The 21309-nt window shown below is 36.8% G+C and overlaps 1 protein-coding gene across 1 annotated transcript in view; it reads left to right on the forward strand.

Moving 5' to 3' along the window:
* The window catches only part of ABCA10 (ATP binding cassette subfamily A member 10), an 85194-nt gene that overhangs the window by 50665 nt on the left and 13220 nt on the right, over positions 1 to 21309 (forward strand). Inside the window, 9 exon segments of the mRNA XM_073883142.1 lie at positions 674 to 790; positions 2137 to 2306; positions 4500 to 4607; positions 5586 to 5697; positions 5700 to 5752; positions 5953 to 5990; positions 5992 to 6095; positions 10431 to 10433; positions 19825 to 19886. Coding sequence (XP_073739243.1) covers positions 674 to 790; positions 2137 to 2306; positions 4500 to 4607; positions 5586 to 5697; positions 5700 to 5752; positions 5953 to 5990; positions 5992 to 6095; positions 10431 to 10433; positions 19825 to 19886 — 767 coding nt within the window.

The following is a 21309-nucleotide window of genomic DNA, read 5'->3' on the forward strand; positions in this document are numbered from 1 at the left end:
AAAAAAAAAAACTACTTGGGGGAGAAAGTTGTGTGTGTTTGTGGCTTGCCTCATTTTCAAATTGAGGAAATTGATGGGTACATTTTCAAATCAAGAAAAACAATGGACATAATGGAGAATATTAAATTAACTTCATGGCTTAATTTCTTAACTCATAACTTAATTTCATGAAGATGTTTTGAATGGGTCACCAGTACAGTATATATCATTGGAAGGTTAGCCAGATATAGCAGTTTAGATAATGAGTAGGACTGATTTGTATTAGTAGGAGAAGCCTAGGTTATGAGGTGTGTATTTTGTATATAGTATATGTAGTTACAAACATTACAGAGTTCTGGCAGAGTTCATAAAAATCACTAATAAGTTTTATTTCTGTGAGAATTGCAAATCTAGCTCTTGGGAATAAACCCTTTTACCTTTATAAGAGTTACAAGAATTTGTAATTTATAAGAATTACAAAATATATTAACATATTTCTGAAAGGATTCTGTTACACTGAAGATGGTAGACCAGATTTCCATGTCAGAATTAATTTCAGCCTATTTTCAGAGAGTGAAGGTCTTTATCATGTTATTCTGGGTATTCCTTAACATGAGAAGAAATCGTTCTTATTTTAAAGCTTTGATCTTGATTTTCTTGCTGTTATGTTGCCTTCCTTCATTGACTACATTAGAATCAAATATTGAAGACTTCGTGCAGGCACTGAAGCGTCAGGATATATTTTTAGAAGTTGGTGACTTTAAAAATAGAAATGGCTCAGATGATCCTTCCTTCAGTGGAGCCATCATAAGTCTGGTGACTGGAAGGTATGTTTGTGTCCATGTACTATTTTATCTTAAATGGGGTTTTGCCACCTTCTAATACTTTAGATCTATAGAAAAGCAACTCAGGTGTTCTATATCAGTGTAACTTGAGTCCTTTTTGAGTAAGGTATGAAATTTTAATCCTTTAAAGAGCATGTTTTTTCTCAAAGGGATCATCTTTTATTAGTGATTTTATTTGCTGTAAAAGCAATCCATGTTTTGCAACAACATGGCTAGATTTTGAGGGAATTATGCTAGGTTAAATAAGCCAGACAAAGAAAGGCAAATACTGCATGGTATCACTTATAAGTAGGGGAAAAAAAAAAGTCAAACTCCTAGAAACAGAGAATAGAGAAGTGGTTGCCAGGGACTAGGGCGTAGGGGAAATAGGGTTAAACTGGTAAAAGGATATGAGCTTTCAGCTATAAGATGAATAAGATCTATTCATTATACTGATAAGATCTATACATTATACTAATGTATAATATGGAGACTATAGTTGCTAACACTGTATAGTATAATTGAAATTTGCTGAGCAGAACATAAATGTTCTCATATATACATACATGTGCACACACATACATATGTATACATGTGAGGTGATGCATATATTAACTAGATGGGAGAAATCTCTTCACAATGTATATGTATGTCAGATCATTATGATGTTCGTTTTAAGTGTCTTACAATTCTGTTTGTCAATTATACATTACAAGAATATATAATATAAAAGGTAAAATTCTCTAATTTCCTTTCTTTTCTTTTTTTTTTTTTACTTTATTTATTTATTTGAAAGAGAGAGAGCACAAGCAGGGGGATGGACAGAGAGAGAGGGAGAAGCAGACTCCCCGCTGAGCAGGGAGCCTGACACAGGACTCGATCCCAGGACTCCTAGAGGAAGGCAGACTCTTAATGGACTGAGCCACCCAGGCACCCCTCTAATTTTATTTCTTAATTTTTCCGTATTATATTTCTAACTGTTAATCATTTGGTAAATGTCTTCTACACTCTTTTCCTTTATAAAAACACAAACTCACTATTTATAGAACCATCTTATATTTGAAAATATATTTTCTGAATTGGAATTGTATTAGAGGGTCTTACAATTCTCTCTGTCACATAAGATCTAAATCTTTGACATCTTTCTATGTTAGTGAATGTTCATCTATTTCATTTATAGAATAAGTCATTTGTATTACCAAAATAATGTATTCTTATAACAATTCAACAATTCAAAAAGGCTGAAGTGTCAAAGAAAAATTAATAGTCTCTTTCTCACCTTAATTCCACCATGGTAATTTATAAACTATACAATAAATATATTTGCTTTAAGAATTTGGAACTTATATTTGTGTTTTTTTAAAGGATTACAGATTTTCAGTTGCATGTAATACCAAGAGAATGACTTGTTTTCCTGTTCTTATGGGAATTATTAGCAATGCCCTTCTTGGAATTTTTAATTTTACAGAGCTTATTAAAACAGAGCGAAGCACATTGCCTTTTGTAAGTATGGTACTGACTTATATAAGAGACAATTTAGCGAGGGATAAAGGGCAAGAAGTCTGTAGCCTACCACCCGAGTTTGAATCCTATTTACTATTTATTAGCAAGTTTCTTAGCCATTCCTTGCTTCACTGTCTTCATCTGTAAAATAGGGAATATAATTGTACCTACATTATATGATTATTGTGAGGATTAAATCAGTGTCCTGAGTACCTAGAACAGAGTCTGACATATACATTTTTCATTCATTCTACAAATATTTTTTGTCTTCCAGGTACTTTCAGGGGCTGGGGATACAGCATGAACAGAACAGACAAAAGTTCCACTCTTTGGAGCTTATATTCTTGTAGCAGGGAGAGTTAGCATTCAGTCCATAGTTGCTATTACTTATTATGAAAGACCAAGAACTTTTCAAGAAGTTTTATGTTTAATCTCAAAATTTTAATGGAAAAAAACAAATAGATGATAAAATTTCTTGCCTTAGTAAATTAAATGTAATTTATCATTTTCTATCCTTCCCTGCTGATCTATTTTTCCATTTATTACCACCTGGATACCACACTATAGACTTGTTTTATTACTGGTCTCATCTTTCTAGTCTAGAATCTTGTCTAATCAGAAATTATACCCAGCTCCCCAAGACATAGAACATTAAAAGAGCCAAGATCCAAAAGGACACTGAAAACTTTAAAATGATAGAGAAAAATAATAGACCTGTTAAAGAATCATAATTTGGGCTTTGTTTGGTTCAGTCTTAAATAGTTCTTCACACTTAACCTAAGTACCCAATACATATTTGCTGAAATCAGTGAACCAATGGATTTGCTTAGCAATCTAGCATACCAGCAAAGCCTCAAATGCAAATCCTTAGTCCTACATCACATCTTCCTGGGGGAATTTGTTGAGTCAGTGATATACATTGGCTAAAGAAAGTGTGGAGGGTGTGTGTGAAATTTATGAGAATGTATGGCCCCAACTCTAAAATTATGATTAACGGTTCTGTAGTGTTTTCTCTCTCATTTTAAATTCTGAAGTGCCCTTTTGGGTCTTGGCTGTTTTATGTTTTATCTCTTGTGGAATACAGTGCAATTTTTGATGATATACAATTTTAATAACCATTCTCAGCCTTCAAATAATTCCTAACAGGTGTGTTTAGTTATGGTAGATAAAAAAAGGACAAATTGTGGAAATTGGGTAGATGTTTGCAAGTATATGCATCGTGGTTGTAGAGAATGAAATTTTTACAGTAAGAAATTTATATAATGGCACCTCTATTTTTTTGCGTATGAAATAAGGCCATTTCCGTACTCCTTTTTTTTTTTTTTTTTTTTTTTTAGTCTATTGTTATAACAGTAATCAATTACCCTGTCTGGAAAACAACTTAGATTTATAGCAAGACCTGTCCATGCCTTAAAGATTAATTTAAACATTTCTAGAAGTCAAGAAGTTATGCAAGAAAGATTTTGCTCTCCTCTAATTATATCTTGTAGCTAGGGACAAGAACATAGGAACAGCTTCAAGACAATTACTATTAGGTTTTTATTTTTTTATTTATTTTATTTTTTTCAATTACTATTAGATTTTTAGAGGCTGTTATCTATAATTCATCTACTGGGAAGTAGGGAACTAAAACAAATGGCAGCTTCCAAGAATATCGGTGCAGCTCCAAAGAGAATGGGTCTTCATTTAACAATTACTAGATGAAAATATGAAAGAGAACCTGCTTATTCTCTCTAAATAGACGCCTGTAAAATTCAGGTTTTTACAATTTCTTTTGGGGCACGTGGGTGGCTCAGTCGTTAAGTGTCTGCCTTCGGCTCAGGTCATGATCCCAGCGTCCTGGGATCGAGCCCCGCATTGGGCTCCCTGCTCCACGGGAAGCCTGCTTCTCCCTCTCCCTCTCCCTCTCCTGCTCCCCCTGTTTGTGTTCCCTCTCTATCTGTGTCTCTCTCTGTCAAATAAATGAATAAAATCTTTAAAAAATAAAATAAAATTTCTTTTGATATCATGCAGTTCCTGGGAATGCGACCCGCTATTAGGGGTCACAAAATATGGTTCCTTCTCTCTTTGTTTGCTTCTTAAATTAGGTGTATGTTTCCATTCTGAACTTTTCACTATTTCTCAAAAACATATAACTATGATTGTATGACATGTAACAATTTCGACAGCTTACAGATGTGCTTTGAACTTCAGAATGTCTTAATGGTGGACTTTGGTTCTTTGAATGGACCCTTATTTCTGTTGGTCCTTGCAAACTGCAGTTCTCCTTACGTTGGCATGAGCAGCATCAGGGATTGCAAAGTAAGAGGGGGAGGAGAGGGGGAGAAAGATGATTTTATCTGACTTTAGTAGTTAGAATTTCATTGTTTTATGCACTCAGGATAGCTCTTCAAGAAAAATATGTTTACACATAAATATGTCATTGCTTTAATCTCATTATAGATTCTATTAAATGGTTAATCATTCAAAGGGGTCAGAAAGTTTACTATTCAACACAGTGAACTTGCCTCACCTTTTTAAAGGGAATCATACTTAATCAACTGTGGAGGTGAAAATGTGCTATTTTTTGACGTCATGTTGTTATTTCACAATTCCAAACAGAATTTGTATTTTTTTTTTAAGATTTTATTTATTTGACAGACAGAGACACAGTGAGAGAGGGAACACAAGCAGGGGGAGCAGAAGATGGAGAAGCAGACTCCCCACCGAGCAGGGAGCCCAATGCAGTCCTCGATCCCAGGACCCTGGGATCATGACCTGAGCCGAAGGCAGATGCCCAACAACTGAGCCACCCAGGCGCCCCTGGAATTTGTATTTTTAAACAGAGCATCAAATATAAGATATACCATGTTTCCAAAGCTTTAACTATGCTTTTGTAAAGTGGCCTTTAAAAATTCAAGTGATAGTCATTTTTAAAAGTAAACCAATTTTACAAATAAGTCAGACCTTTCATGTTGAGCCATTGGCTATACGCATTCCCACACTGGATGTCAGATACTTAGGAGAGTCCTGTTTTCCAGCCACAGAGACATTGTATTCATTGTGATAGTATTAATGTCTTAGTTGTCCTGAGACCTGCTTACCTAAACTTGGGTTAGAAAGTTATTGAAGCTCAGATTCACCATATAAAATAATATAGACCAAAAAAAAAAAAAACCCACCTGCTACTACAACACGCTATTTCTAAAGTTTATCAAGAATTAATATATTTGCATAAATGAAGTACCTTTTCTAAATAACATTTCAAACCCTTCTATATCCCTTCTGTTCCTTTATCAGCAAAAAACTTGGTCTCAGTTATGGATTTCAGGCCTATGTCCTTCAGCATACAGGATTGGACAGGCTCTGGTGGACATTCCGTTATATTGCTTGATTCTTCTTTCAATATATTTAACTACTTCATGATTTTGGACCTCAACTTTTCACTGGGACTCATGTTTGCTCTTGTAAGTGATCATTTTTTTTTAACCAGGCTGAATATAATAATAGAATCAAAACAAATATCTTTCATTAACACTGTATCATTAACAAAAGGTATATGTAAGAAAATCGCCTTACACAGCCTTATGATCTAATTATCTCCCCATTGCCTGTCCCACACATCACCAGCCAGCTCTTACCTTGCTATTGACCTTATTGTTCGCAGGTGGTTTGCATAGTTGGTTGTTCAGTTCCTCTTATATTCTTCATACGTGATTTCATTCATCTTTTGCAACAGGAGAAAGAATAGTGGCTTTTGGTCTCTTGGCTTTCTTATTGTAAATATCTGTCTATGCAGTTTGCATGTTTGTATTAAGTTTTTTTAAAGCTTATTTTTAAAAATGCAAAGTTAAGTGTAAATACTTTACTTAGAAAAGAATGGAATTTCTTTAGTACTTCCATTATTGTTGGACCATGTTTGTGGTTTCAGTATTGTTTATTTTCTTTCTCCTATTTTCCATCTGTTCTTCGGGGTTTTTCTTTTACATCTCTGTTTCTTTGGAAAGGAGCAAAATATCTGCAGAAATCCTGGCATGGCTCATCTATCATCAAACACTAGATCACCTGGGACAGTTCCCTCATTTTACAGAGTGGGGAAAACTTAAAAGAATCATACCTAAACCTAACCCTCTCTACTCAGTGTAGTTTTCCTCCTGAATAATTCTACTTATTAAAAAAAAAAATAGTGTGATAGGTGGCCATATTGACTAGTAACATAAATAAACATGAAAAAGTTTGATTAAACAATATGACTTGTTGGGGCGGAGCAAGATGGCGGAGGAGTAGGAGACCTGGATTTCATCTGGTCTCAGGAATTCAGCTGAATAGAGATCAAACCACTCTGAACACCTACGAACTCAACAGGAGATCGAAGAGGAGAGTAGCAACACTCTGAACAGAAAAGCGACCACTTTCTGGAAGGTAGGACGTGCGGAGAAGTGAATCCGAGGCGATATTCGGGAGGATAGATGGCAGGGGAGGGGGCCTCCGTCGGCCGCTTCTGGCAAGTGCTAGAGCCGCGGAGCACAAAATCGGAACTTTTAGAAGTCGGCTCCGCTGAGGGACGTCGCTCCAGTGGCTAAGCGGGGGGTGGAACCCTCGCGGGACAGTGTAGTCTCAGGACCCTCGGGGTCACAGAAAGACAGGGGGTGCCTGAGTGCGGCAGAGCTCCCAGGTATCGGAGCGGGGAAGCCGGCTGCAGAGACGGAGCCAAGGCGCGGGCTCTCAGCTCGGGGATGCCATAAACTGTGATCAGTGCCACACAGTCGGGCCACTGCTCCTCCAACAGGGACCCAACAAGCGGCAGAGCTGGGGACACTCCCCTTCCTCCCCTGGGAGGAGCGGCGTGGAAGCGCACCGCAGGGATCTGCTGGGTTTGGAGACTCCACAGAGGGTCGGGTGCCAGACATAGAAACGCTCAATCACAGGCCGGGTGAGCACACAGTGCGGCCAGAGACCGGGGAGATGGGAGTGACTGCTTTTCTCTGGGGGCGCACTGAGGAGTGGGGCCCCGAGTTCTCAGCTCCTCTGGGCGGACATTGGGAAGCCACCATTTTCACCCTGGTCCTCCAAAGCTGTACCGAGAGCTTGCAGGCAACAAAAGCTCCTGAGAGCAAACCGGAGCAGCTTGCTTAGCCCGGACTCACAAGGGCAGGGCAATTCCGCCTCCGGCAAAGACATTTGGGAACCACAGCAACAGGCCCTTCCCCCAGAAGATCAGCACGAACAGCCAGCAAGCCAAGACCAAGTTTACCGATCAAGGAGAATGGGAGAACTCCAGCGCTAGGGGAATACTGCACATAGAATTCATGGCTTTTTTACCATAATTCATTAGTTTTTCAAAGTTAATTTTTTTAACTTTTTTTTGAATTTTTCTTTTTCCCTTTTTCAAAAAAACATCTTATCAATTCCTTTTTTAAAAAAATCATTCTTTATTTTTCATTTTTAGAGTCATATTTTTATCCCTTCATAGTAGTTACCCTTATTTTTGGCATATATATATATAAGTTGTTCTCTCTTTAAAATTTTGAGATAAAATTTCTTCTAACATATCAAAATATACCCTAAATCACTAATGTATGACTTTGTTCTAGTCTCTTGCCTGATCACATTCTCTCCCTTTTTTTTTCTTTTTTTTTTCTTTTTCTTTTTAAATCTTCTTTCTTTTTAAAAACAACTTCTAAAGTTGTTTAAAAAGATTTATAAAATCTTTTATAATTTTCATCTTTACAGTCACCTGCCATCCCTTCATTGTATCAACCCTTATTTTGTACATATATAAGTCTTTCTTCCTTTAAAATTTTAGCAGGCACTTTCTTCTAACAGACCAAAATATGCCCAAAAGCTACTGTGTGGCACTGATCTATGCACTAGCCTGATCATATTTGATCATATTCTGTTTCTTTGTTTTGTTTTCTTCTGTTTTTGTTTTTATCTTTTTCTTTTTCCTTTTTTTTTTTTTTCTTCTTTCTTTCCCTTTCTTGTCCCCTGATTTCAGGTCCTTTCTGATTTGTGTAGAGTATATTTGCTGGAGACGTTGTTAACCTGTTAGCATTCTGTTCTCTCATTCATCTGTTCTCCTCTGGACAAACTGACAAGACGAAAAAAATCACCCCAGCAAAAAGAACAAGAGGTAGTACCATCTGGCAGGGACCTACTCAATACTGACATTAGTACGATGTCGGACCTAGAGTTCAGAATCATGACTTTAAAGATACTAGCTGGGCTTGAAAAAAGCATGGAAGTTATTAGAGGAAACCCTTTCCAGAGAAATAAAAGAACTAAAATCTAAACAAGTCGAAATCAAAAAGGCTATTCATGAAGTGCAATCAAAAATGGGGGCACTAACTGCCAGGATAAATGAGGCAGAAGAGAGAATCAGCGATATAGAAGACCAAATGATGGAAAATAAAGAACCTGAGAAAAAGAGAGAGAAACAACTACAGGATCACGAGGGCAGAATTCGAGAGATAAGCAATATGATAACATAAAACAACATTAGAATAATTGGGATCCCAGAAGAAGAAGAAAGAGAGAGGGGGGCAGAAGGTATATTGGAGCAAATTATAGCAGAGAACTTCCCTAATGTGGGGAAGGAAACAGGCATCAAAATCCAGGAGGCACAGAGAACCCCTCTCAAAACCCATAAAAATAGGTCAACACCCCGACATCGAATAGTAAAACTTACGAGTCTCAGAGACAAAGAGAAAATCCTGAAAGCAGCACGGGAGAAGAGATATGTAACCTATACTGGTAGAAACATTAGATTGGCAACAGACCTATCCACAGAGAACTGGCAGGCCAGAAAGGACTGGCATGAAATCTTCAGAGCACTAAATGAGAAAAATATGCAGCCAAGAATACTATATCCAGCTAGAGTATCATTGAAAATAGAAGGAGAGATAAAAAGCTTCGAGGACAAACAAAAACTAAAGGATTTTGCAACACAAAACCAGCCCTATAAGAAATATTGAAAGAGGTCCTCTAAGCAAAAAGAGAGCCTAAAAGCAGCATAGATCAGAAAGGAGCACAGACAATATACAGTAACAGTCACCTTATAGGCAATACAATGGCACTAAATTCATACCTTTCAATAGTTACCCTGAATGTAAATGCCCAATCAAAAGACACAGGCTATCAGATTGGATTAAAAAACAAGACCCATCAATATGCTGTCTGCAAGAGACTCATTTTAGACCCAAAGACACCCCCAGATTGAAAGTGAGGGGGTGGAAAACATTTACCATGCTAATGGACACCAAAAGAAAGCTGGGGTGGCAATCCTTATATCAGACAAATTAGATTTTAAAACAAAGACTGTAATAAGAGATGAAGAAGGACACTATATCCTACATAAAGGATCTATCAAACAAGAAGATCTAACAATTGTAAATATCTATGCCCCTAACGTGGGAGCAGCCAATTATATAAGGCAATTAATAACAAAAGCGAAGAAACACATTGACAACAAACAATAATAGTGGGGGACTTTAACACCCCCCTGACTGAAATGGACAGATCCTCTAAGCAAAAGATCAACAAGGAAATAAAGACTTTAAATGAAACACTGGACCAAATGGACTTCACAGACATATTCAGAACATTCCATCCCAAAGCAACGGAATACACATTCTTCTCTAGTGCCCATGGAACATTCTCCAGAATTGATCCCATCCTAGGTCACAAATCAGGTCTCAATCGGTACCAAAAGATTGGGATCATTCCCTGCATATTTTCAGACCACAATGCTTTGAAACTAGAACTCAATCACAAGAGGAAAGTCGGAAAGAACTCAAATACATGGAGGCTAAAGCACATCCTAGTAAAGAATGAATGGGTCAATCAGGAAATTAAAGAAGAATTAAAAAAATTTATGGAAACCAATGAAAATGAAAACACAACTGTTCAAAATCTTTGGGATACAGCAAAGGCAGTCCTGAGAGGAAAGTATATAGCAATACAAGCCTTTCTCAAGAAACAAGAAAGGTCTCAAATACACAACCTAACCCTACACCTAAAGGAGCTGGAGAAAGAACAGCAAATAAAGCCTAAACCCAGCAGGAGAAGAGAAATCATAAAGATCAGAGCAGAAATCAATGAACTAGAAACCAAAAGAACAGTAGAACAGATCAACGAAACTAGGAGCTGGTTCTTTGAAAGTATTAACAAGATTGATAAACCCCTGGCCAGACTTATCAAAAAGAAAAGAGAAATGACCCAAATCAACAAAATCATGAATGAAAGAGGAGAGATCACAACCAACACCAAAGAAATACAAACAATTCTAAGAACATATTATGAGCAACTCTATGCCAGCAAATTAGATAACCTGGAAGAAATGGGTGCATTCCTAGAGATGTATCAACTACCAAAATTGAACCAGGAAGAAATAGAAAACCTGAACAGACCTATAACCACTAAGGAAATTGAACCAGTCATCAAAAATCTCCCAGCAAACAAAAGCCCAGGGCCAGATGGCTTCCCAGGGGAATTCTATCAGACATTTCAAGAAGAATTCATACCTATTCTCCTGAAACTGTTCCAAAAAATAGAAATGGAAGGAAAACTTCCAAACTCATTTTACGAGGCCAGCATTACCTTGATCCCAAAACCAGACAAAGACCCCATCAAAAAGGAGAATTACAGACCAATATCCTTGATGAACATGGATGCAAAAATTCTCACCAAAACACTAGCCAATAGGATCCAACAGTACATTAAAAGGATTATTCACCATGACCAAGTGGGATTTATCCCTGGGCTGCAAAGCCGGTTCAACATCCGCAAATCAATCAACGTGATACAATACATTAACAAAAGAAAGAACAAGAATCATATGATCCTCTCAATAGATGCAGAAAAAGCATTTGACAAAGTACAGCATCCTTTCTTGATCAAAACTCTTCAGAGTATAGGGATAGAGGGTACATACCGCAATATCATAAAAGCAATCTATGAAAAACCTACAGCGAATATCATTCTCAATGGGGAAAAGCTGAGAGCTTTTCCCCTAAGGTCAGGAACAAGGCAGGGATGTCCACTCTCACCACTGCTATTCAACATAGTATTAGAAGCCCTAGCCACAGCAATCAGACAACCAAAAGAAATCAAAGGCATCCAAATCGGCAAAGAGGAAGTCAAACTCTCACTCTTTGCAGATGATATGATACTGTATGTGGAAAACCCAAAAGACTCCACCCCAAAACGGCTAGAACTCATACAGGAATTCAGTCAAGTAGCAGGTTATAAAATCAATGCACAGAAATCAGTGGCATTCCTATACACCAACAACTAGACAGAAGAGAGACAAATCAAGGAGTCGATCCCATTTACAATTGTACCCAAAACCATAAGATACCTAGGAATAAATTTAACCAAAGAGGCAAAGGATCTGTACTCAGAAAACGATAAAATACTCATGAAAGAAATTGAAGAAGACACAAAGAAATGGAAAAACGTTCCATGCTCATGGGTTGGAAGAACAAACATTGTGAAGATGTCAATGCTACCTAGAGCAATCTACACATTCAATGCAATACCCATCAAAATACCATCCACCTTTTTCAAAGAAATGGAACAAATAATCCTAACATTTGTATGGAACCAGAAGAGACCCCGAATAGCCAGAGGAATGTTGAAAAAGAAAAGCAAAGCTGGCGGCATCACAATTCCGCACTTCCAGCTCTATTACAAAGCTATCATCATCAAGACAGTATGGTACTGGCACAAAAAGAGACACATAGATCAATGGATCAGAATCGAGAGCCCAGAAATGGACCCTCAACTCTATGGTCAACTCATCTTTGACAAAGCAGGAAAGAATGTCCAATGGAAAAAAGACAGTCTCTCCAACAAATGGTGTTGGGAAAATTGGACAGCCACATGCAGAAGAATGAAACTGGACCATTTCCTTACACCACACACAAAAATAGACTCCAAAGGGTTGAAAGACCAAAACGTGAGACAGGAGTCCATCCAAATCCTAAAGGAGAACACAGGCAGCAACCTCTTCGACCTCAGCCGCAGCAACTTCTTCCTACAAACATCGCCAAAGGCAAGGGAAGCCAGGACAAAAATGAACTACTGGGATTTCATCAAGATAAATAGCTTTTGCACAGCAAAAGAAATGGTCCACAAAACCAAAAGACAACCGACAGAATGGGAGAAAATATTTGCAAATGACATATCAGATAAAGGGCTAGTATCCAAAATCTATACAGAACTTATCAAACTCAACACCCAAAGAACAAATAATCCAATCAAGAAATGGGCAGAAGACATGAACAGACATTTTTCCAAAGAAGACATCCACATGGCCAACAGACACATGAAAAAGTCCTCAACATCGCTCGGCATCAGGGAAATCCAAATGAAAACCTCAATGAGATACCACCTCACACCCGTCAGAATGGCTAAAATTAAGAAGTCAGGAAACGACAGATGTTGGCGGGGATGTGGAGAAAGGGGAACCCTCCTACACTGTTGGTGGGAATGCAAGCTGGTGCAACCCCTGTGGAAAACAATATGGAGGTTCCTCAAACAGTTGAAAATAGAGCTACCATACGATCCAGCAATTGCACTACTGGGTATTTACCCCAAAGATACAAATGTAGGGATCCGAAGGGGTACGTGCACCCCAATGTTTATAGCAGCAATGTCCACCATAACCAAACTGTGGAAAGAGCCAAGATGTCCATCGACAGATGAATGGCTAAAGAAGAAGTGGTATATATACACAATGGAATATTATGCAACCATCAAAAGAAATGAGATCTTGCCATTTGCAACCACGTGGATAGAACTGGAGGGTGTTATGCTGAGTGAAATAAGTCAATCAGAGAAAGGCATGTATCATATGACCTCACTGATATGAGGAATTCTTAATCTCAGGAAACAAACTGAGGGTTGCTGGAGTGGTGGGGGTTGGGAGGGATTGGGTAGCTGGGTGATAGACATTGGGGAGGTATGTGCTATGGTGAGTGCTGTGAATTGTACAAGACTGATGAATCACAGATCTGTACTTCTGAAACAAATAATGCAATATATGTTAAGAAAAAAAAGAGAAGAAGAAGATAGCAGGAGGGGAAGAATGAAGGGGAGTAAGTCGGAGGGGGAGACGGACCATTAGAGACGATGGACTCTGAAAAACAAACTGAGGGTTCTAGAGGGGAGGGGGTGGGGGGTTGGGTTAGCCTGGTGATGGGTATTAAAGAGAGCACATTCTGCATGGAGCACCGGGTGCTATGCACAAACAATGAATCATGGAACACTACATCCAAAACTAATGATGTAATGTATGGTGATTCACATAACAATAAAAAATTATTAAAAAAAAAACAATATGACTTGTTGACATTTAAGAAGATACCATAGCTTTCTGACCATTTCAGATATTAAAACAGTTAATTAATATTCACCTTAAGGATTGAAAAGGCCAGCTATCTTTAATCTCATAAGCAGTGTATAGCTCTGTCCCCAAACCCATTTCATGCATGTCCTTAGTTCCGGGGACCAGTAGTGAGAAAGGGAGCAAAATCTATCTTTTTATTCTTCCATTTTCTTCTGGATTTTCCTTTCTCCTGTATATCCTGGGGACAAGATAGATTTAGGGGTAAAGAGACCCAACATCTTACTTCTTTGGGGCTGTTATAGTCACAGTGGCTGGTCTTTGTGGATAATATCCAAAGGTTGGATTTAGTGTGGACAGGAATGTCACAAATACAACCAGTTGGAGAATTCAGTATGCCAGCAGAAATCCTAAAGGCTATTAAATTACTTCTTAGTCTCTAAGTGTCCTTCCTGTAATACCTAATCATATCATTCCTCAGGTCAATTTTATAAGTGGTTGTGCTACAATAGTCAAATGTCCTAACAAGGTAATGCCTCCTTAACTATTGGAATTTGTCCTTGATCTATTTGGTTTTTTTCCCTATGTTTCCCAATAAAAGGTAGATTTGTCAGTTTCATCTATTCATTTAATCAATTTTTGCTTTATATATTTTGAGACTACAGGTGACCCTTCAACAACATGCGGGTTAGGGGCCCCGCCCCTCTACACAGTCCCAAATATGCATATCACTTTTGACTCCTCCAAAATTTATACTGTTGATTGGAAACCTTACCAATAACATAAACAGTTGATTAACACATATTTTGTATGTTACATATATTATGTACTGTATTCTCACAACAAAGCAACCTAGAGAAAAAAATGTTATTAAGAAAACCATAAGAAAAAAAAAAAGAAAATCATAAGGAAGATACATTTCCAGTACTGTATTTACTGAAAAATACCCATGTATACATGGACCTGCACAGTTCAAAATCATGTTTTTCAAGGGTCAACTGTATTTTATTGGGTGCATTCAGGTCTGGAATCATTATGTGTTGACCCTATTTATTCTAATAATGGTTTTTTGTCTTAAAGTCAATATATCAGATATTAATAAAAGTTCACCACATGTCTTTTATTCAGTACTTGCCTGGTAAATCTTTTTTGCATGTGTTAACTTTCAGCCTTTCAGTGTCCCTTATGCTTCAATGTGTGTCTGTTGTCAACTGAATATAGTTGGATTTTATTTGTTGTTTTTAAATTCAATCTGACAATCCATGCTTTTAATTTAATGAATTTCTTGTGATTGTTAATATACTTCAATTTGTTTATATCATTTTACTTTATGGCTTTATATTTTTATATATTCACTTTATGCTTTATATCATATTTACTTTATGGCTTTATATATTTATATGCATTATGTGACTTCCTGTCTTTCTTGCTTTTGGTTTTTTATTCAATCAAATTTGTTTATTCTCAGGGCACCTGGGTGGCTCAGTCGTTAAGTGTCTGCCTTCGGCTCAGGTCATGATCCCAGAGTCCTGGGATCGAGCCCCACATCAGGCTCCCTCCTCAGAAGGGAGTCTGCTTCTCTCTCTCCCACTCCCCCTCCCCCTGCTTGTGTTCCCTCTCACACTGTGTCTCTCTCTGTCAAATAAATAAACAAAACCTTTTAAAAAAATTTGTTTATTCTCTTTTTTTCCACATTTTATCCTCTTCTGGTTTGGAAGTCATAAACCAGATATTATTACCTTGGTGGTTACTCTTTGCATTAGTTTGCTGCAAATGCCATAATAAAGTACCACAAATTGGATGGCTTCAACAACAGAGACTTATTTTTTATTGTTCTGGAGGTAGAAGTCCAAGATCCAGGTGTCTGCAGAGTTGTTTTTCTGAGGCTTTCTCCTTGGCTTGTAGATGGCCACCATCTCTCAGTGCCTTTACATGGTCTTTCATGTGTGTCTGTGTCCAAATTTCCTCTTCTTATAAGGACAATAATCATATTGGATTAGGGCCCACCCCATGACCTCTTTAATCTTAATTACCTCTTTTAAGACCCTATCTCCAAATACAGTCATGTTCTACTGGGCTTAGAACTTCAACATATGAGTTTTGAAGGGGACACAGTTCAGCCCATGATATCCTTGATTTCCACCCCCCCATATTAAACTTAACAAAGCCTAAAATTAGTTAATATCCTAATTACTTCCAACGCTGTGTTTGGAGACTTTATGATCAATAATTGCTTACCCTACTTACATGCTATTCTCTAGTGTTTTGTTCTTTTTCTAAATCTCACAAATAAACATTGTTATTATTTTAATAATAATAATAGGAATTTAAAAGAGATTTGTAGACACTTTTTGTTGACCACTATTTGTTCACCATTCACACTTGGAGCTTAGTCTTTTCTCTCTCTCATTAGGGCCTTTTTTTTTTCCATTCTTTTTTTCACTCTCATTCTTAAAAGTTAATTTGACTGGGGGTGCCTGGGTGGCTCAGTTGGTTGGGCACCTGCCTTCGGCTTGGGTCATGGTCCTGGGGTCCTGGAATTGAGCCCTGCGTCAGGCTCCCTGTGGGTGCCTGCTTCTTCCTCTCCAACTCCCTCTGCTTGTGTTCCCTCTCTTGCTGTGTCTCTCTGTGTCAAATAAACAAACAAACAAATAAATAAAACTATACATAGAGAGCTATTAAAAAAAGCTAATGTGACTGCATATGCATTTCTTGGTTGGCAGTTATCTTCTTTTATCACATAAATATACTTAACCTCTTGCTGGCATTTTTGCTATTGAGATGTCTGCTGTCAGTTCTTTTGCTACGCCTTTGTAGAAGATCCATCTTTGACTGCCCTTAAGGTCTTTGATTAGCATCTTTAATTTCATTACAGTGTTTCTAGGTGTGGATTTCTTTTTATTTATCTTTTTAAAAATGAATTGTGCTGCCTGAATCCATGAATTCTTTTATCAGTTCAGGGAAATTCTCAGCCAGTATCTCTTCAAATATTACCTCTCTTAAGAAAGTAAAAATGAAATATTTATTGTTTGCTCCCTGGAGTCTACTGAGATAGTGTTAGTGTTATTCTCAGTCGTTCTCCACATCTCTTAGCATTTTGTGCAAATTTTCCATGTCCTTGTCCTTGCTGCACTCTGGGAAATGCTTCAGACTTTCTGTCTAATTCACTTATTTCGTATTCAGCTCTTTCCGATTTATTTCTGATCTTTGACTGACTTTTAAAAATTTCAACTTTGTTTTCTAAAACTCTAATTGGTTCTCTTTCAACATGTCCAATTATTCCTCATTGTCTTTTGTTACTTGCTTGTGTTCTTATTCCAGGTTTGATTTCCGTATACATTGAATTGAAAATAATATTTGCTTGTTATTTGACAATTCTAATAGTCTACAGATGGTTTTAATATGTGTGTATGTGTTTTTTTTTTTCCCCTCCTGTCACCCTTATTATGGCTGATTGCTTTATATGTTTGGCTTTCTTTCCTTTTTTTTTTTTTTTTTAACTGTAAGCACATATTTAGTTGACCTTTAAGTATGGAACTCTCAAAATATCAAATTGGGGATGTCTTTATCCTAAAAGAATTTTCAGTTACTTTCACAAGATGTACAACCCACATAGGATTGCATAAGCCATCTTAGAGTATCATGCCTTAATATGGGATTTGCAAAGAATACTCATAAAGAGGGTTACTCTTTATTCTATTGGAAGGAAGGACCTTATGGAGGGCCGAAGTCTTTGCCTGTCCATCCCCGAACTGGAATAAGCATTTGTTCCCAGGTCTTTCAGATTTACTGTTTACTTAAAGGTCCCAAGTCAGGTTTCAGACTTTGTTTTTGCCCTTGAATTCCCTCACCGTTTTTCTGAGACTAGCAGTGTATTTGAAGGACATTTGTTTCAAATGGTGTGGGTAAGGTCTTTTTAGGATATCTATTCCTCCGTATTTCTACATATAGAAGGCCACCACTAACTTGTAAAACTGGTTTTGTAAAGCAGTGAATGTAGAATCCAATTTATAGCAGATGGAGGAGTAAATATAAAATGGGGAAGTAGAAACAGGAAGTGTTTTACAACTCCTTAAAATGTACTGTTGTTGCTATTGTTTGCCAGAGGGAAGATTTAATGGGAGGATTCTTTTTTATTTTCCTGATGTTTGGGACAAGATAGATGAGGTAATTAGTGCAGTAAGATAATGGAAAGAAAGGGAATAGGAGGAAGGAGGTAGGGTGGTCAAAGATGAGTTATTTCTTTGCTTTTATAGAATTAGAAAGTTTAACTTCAGTTTTCTAAAACTTAAGATATATTACTCTATATTTTAAAGCAAATCCTTTAATCATTATAAATGATACGGGCAATAAATCTTCAAGGAGATTCTGATACAAGGTTGTAAAATAAACTAATGAACCCTAAGATTATTTCAGTTTATGTTGCTTTTTCCTTCAGAAAATGTTTCTTGTTCTTGTGGAGGAAACATTATTTATATGCTTTTTTGTTGTATTGTTTCATAAGTGTCTTGACACCCAACACATTGTACATTGACTTGATGTATGGACAATTGACTCATACAACGAAAAGTACAGTGGTTAAGAGTTTGGGCTCTGGAGTCAGATGGCCCCCAATTTGAATCCTTGATCTAGCACAGAATAGTTAGAAGTCACTGGGCAAGTTACTTCAGTTATCTGAACCTCAGAAAATATGTATAATAACCATAGTACTCTAAAGGGTTAAGATTGAGTTTTTCAAAGCACATTAACAGATTGCTAGTAAATAGTTCATCCAGGTACTTGGCAAACAGTAAATGCTCCATAGATGCTCAATAGGAGCTTCTATGCTCTTCTCTTTCTCCTCTTTTCTTACAACTACAGTAACTACAGTCCCCCACTTAACAAAGTGTTTTGCATAAATTGGACCCTTAATATGTATCTTTTTTGATTGTTTGATGAATAAAAAACATAATAAGGAGAAATCCTCCTTGCTCTTTGCCTTCCCAATATTCATTCATCGATATTTATTGCATTTCTCTGTTATATGCCACTTTGCTTGAACAAAACAGTCTTTGCAATCAGAGGGCTTACATTCAATGGAATATGTAAAAGAAAGTGATTCTTATTCAAACCAAACCAAACCATTCTTCACAATGTCCCCTGGATTTGTAATGGAAGGAGAACCAGAGCCAGGGAGTCCGCTTAGGAAACTGCCAAAGTAGTCTGGGTGGGAATATGGGCTGCTACGTACAGTGCTGTGCTATCTCTATTATTTTTCTCTGAGGATTTTTTTTTTTAGCATAGTTGACACACAGTGTTCCATTAGTTTCAGGTGTACAACATGGTGATTCCACAAGTATACATTATGCTATGCTCACCACAAGTGTAGCTACCATCTGTCACCATACAATGCTATTACAATGTCATTTACTCTATTTCTTAGGCTGTGCCTTTTATCCCCATGACTTATTCACTCCTCTGAGGACGTTTTAAACCTTTCAGTTTTCGTACATTAGTATCAAAATGGATAATTCTTTGTATTTCTCCTGTTGCTTAAATATGGCCATAAATACCCACCTCAATATTTATTTTGTCCTTTAAGTTCCCAAGTCATATCGCCAGTTAATTCTTAAGTTTATCCTGATGGTGAAGGCATTTGAGGATTCTGGGTGATAAAATAATGTTACATCCCTTCTTTTTTTGTTGCTCTCCATCCATATCAGATAGTACAAAACCTTTTATTTATTTTTTTTAAAGATTTTATTTATTTATTTGAGAGAGAGAGAATGAGAGAGAGAGAGCACATGAGAGGGGGGAGGGTCAGAGGGAGAAGCAGACTCCCTGCCGAGCAGGGAGCCCGATGTGGGACTCGATCCCGGGACTCCAGGATCATGACCTGAGCCGAAGGTAGTCGCTTAACCAACTGAGCCACCCAGGCTCCCAGTACAAAACCTTTTAGATGTATATGTCAGACTTTATTATAATCCTGTGTTTCAGTTGTAATGATAGTTTCATGCTTCCTAAAGAGGAAATCCTAACAATATTGCTATATATAAGGTGAAAACTGAAAATGAGAATATCTCCTAGGAAAACAGATTCTTCATAGAAAATAGCTTAAAATATTATGAGAAATATATATATGAGAAAATTATAATACCTCTGGCTATTTTTTCTTTTAGATCTCATTACTTTTACTCAACTTCCTATCATCAGTTGAATTTGAAAAACCCAGTTTTATTTTATGCATGATTTCAATGCCTTTCTACACTTTAATTGGATTTTTCATGTTTTTAGTAAAGATGAGCAATATTACCTACTGTGTGACTGGCCTTAACCATGCAGCCCATTAATAAAATCTTTGCCCAATGTTGGAACAGGTATAAAATTTAGAAGTTATTCAATGCTGATAAGTTCTGAAATTAAGATTGCAAAACTGAATAAGGTTGATGTCTGTGTTTAAGTCCCTTTTCCTAAAATATAAGACTGCATGGAAGATGTGGCGTGCTGTGCTCTTTAATTGCTTGGCACTTAGTGTTAATAAATTGCTTTGGAGGTGTGATTGGTAAGGGAAGAAAAGTGTGTTGCTACAAAGCACTGCTGGGAGAAACCAAGCACTACTGAGAATTTGGGGCAACTGTTGATAAATTTGATCTACCTCACAGTTCTGTACTTTATCATTTCCCCTAACTTAAGTGCATTCCCCTAACCTAAGTGCACTCCTTAATGAGCACAAGGTAGTGTATGGAACTGTTGAATTACTATATTGTACTCTGGAAACTAATATAACACTGTATGTAACTAACTGGAATTAAAATAAAAACTTAAAATAAAAGAATAGTTAATGTTCTATAGTATTTTCTTAACAGAAGGCAGATAAAAAATATTCATTTTTTATTGAATTCATTCATTCATGAATCGGAATGATTGTAAAGCTATAGTCAAAGATATTTTATTTATTTTATTTTATTCCATTGAGCCTATTAAAAGGATTGAAATGATGTTTGTTCTTAAACTGTTATATATATATGTGTGTATATATATCTCCTGCCAAGCCCATTAAATGGTAGTAATTTTTAAAAATCCATTTTAAGATTTACTGGCAGAAAAAATATTTGACTCTTCTAAGGAAACCTTCATTTTTAATAAGATGAATAAAGAGAATTATATAGTCTCCCTTGTTTACCTATTTTATAGAACTGGTAGAGATGCAAGACTAAATTTAGTGCTTAATTTCAATAATTATCTTATTCTGATATTTAACATCTATTTCTAGTTATTTTACAATTGTAAAAAAAATTAGCTGTCTCCTGTTGTTTGGGTTTTAACATTCTCATCAGCTTCAGTTGGTTTTTGGAAGGAAATGAGGATGACAAAAACAGAACAGTAACCAGAAAGAATACTGCAAGAATTTTCCAGAAAGAATACTGAGAATTTTCATAGACATTAGGATACATCCAAACAAAATATACAATATTCACACATTAAAAATAATATCAAGCTCCCAGCAATTGCACTACTGGGTATTTACCACAAAGATACAAATGTAGGGACCCGAAGGGGTACATGTACCCCAATGTTTATAGCAGCAATGTCCACAATAGCCAAACTGTGGAAAGAGCCAAGATGCCCATCGACAGATGAATGGATAAAGAAGATGTGGTATATATACACAATGGAATATTATGCAGCCATCAAAAG

This window comes from Callorhinus ursinus, unplaced genomic scaffold, assembly GCF_003265705.2.
Source record: "Callorhinus ursinus isolate GAN/ISIS: 27379988/994484 unplaced genomic scaffold, GSC_fseal_2.0 scaffold50, whole genome shotgun sequence".
Classification (NCBI taxonomy): Eukaryota; Metazoa; Chordata; class Mammalia; order Carnivora; family Otariidae; genus Callorhinus; species Callorhinus ursinus.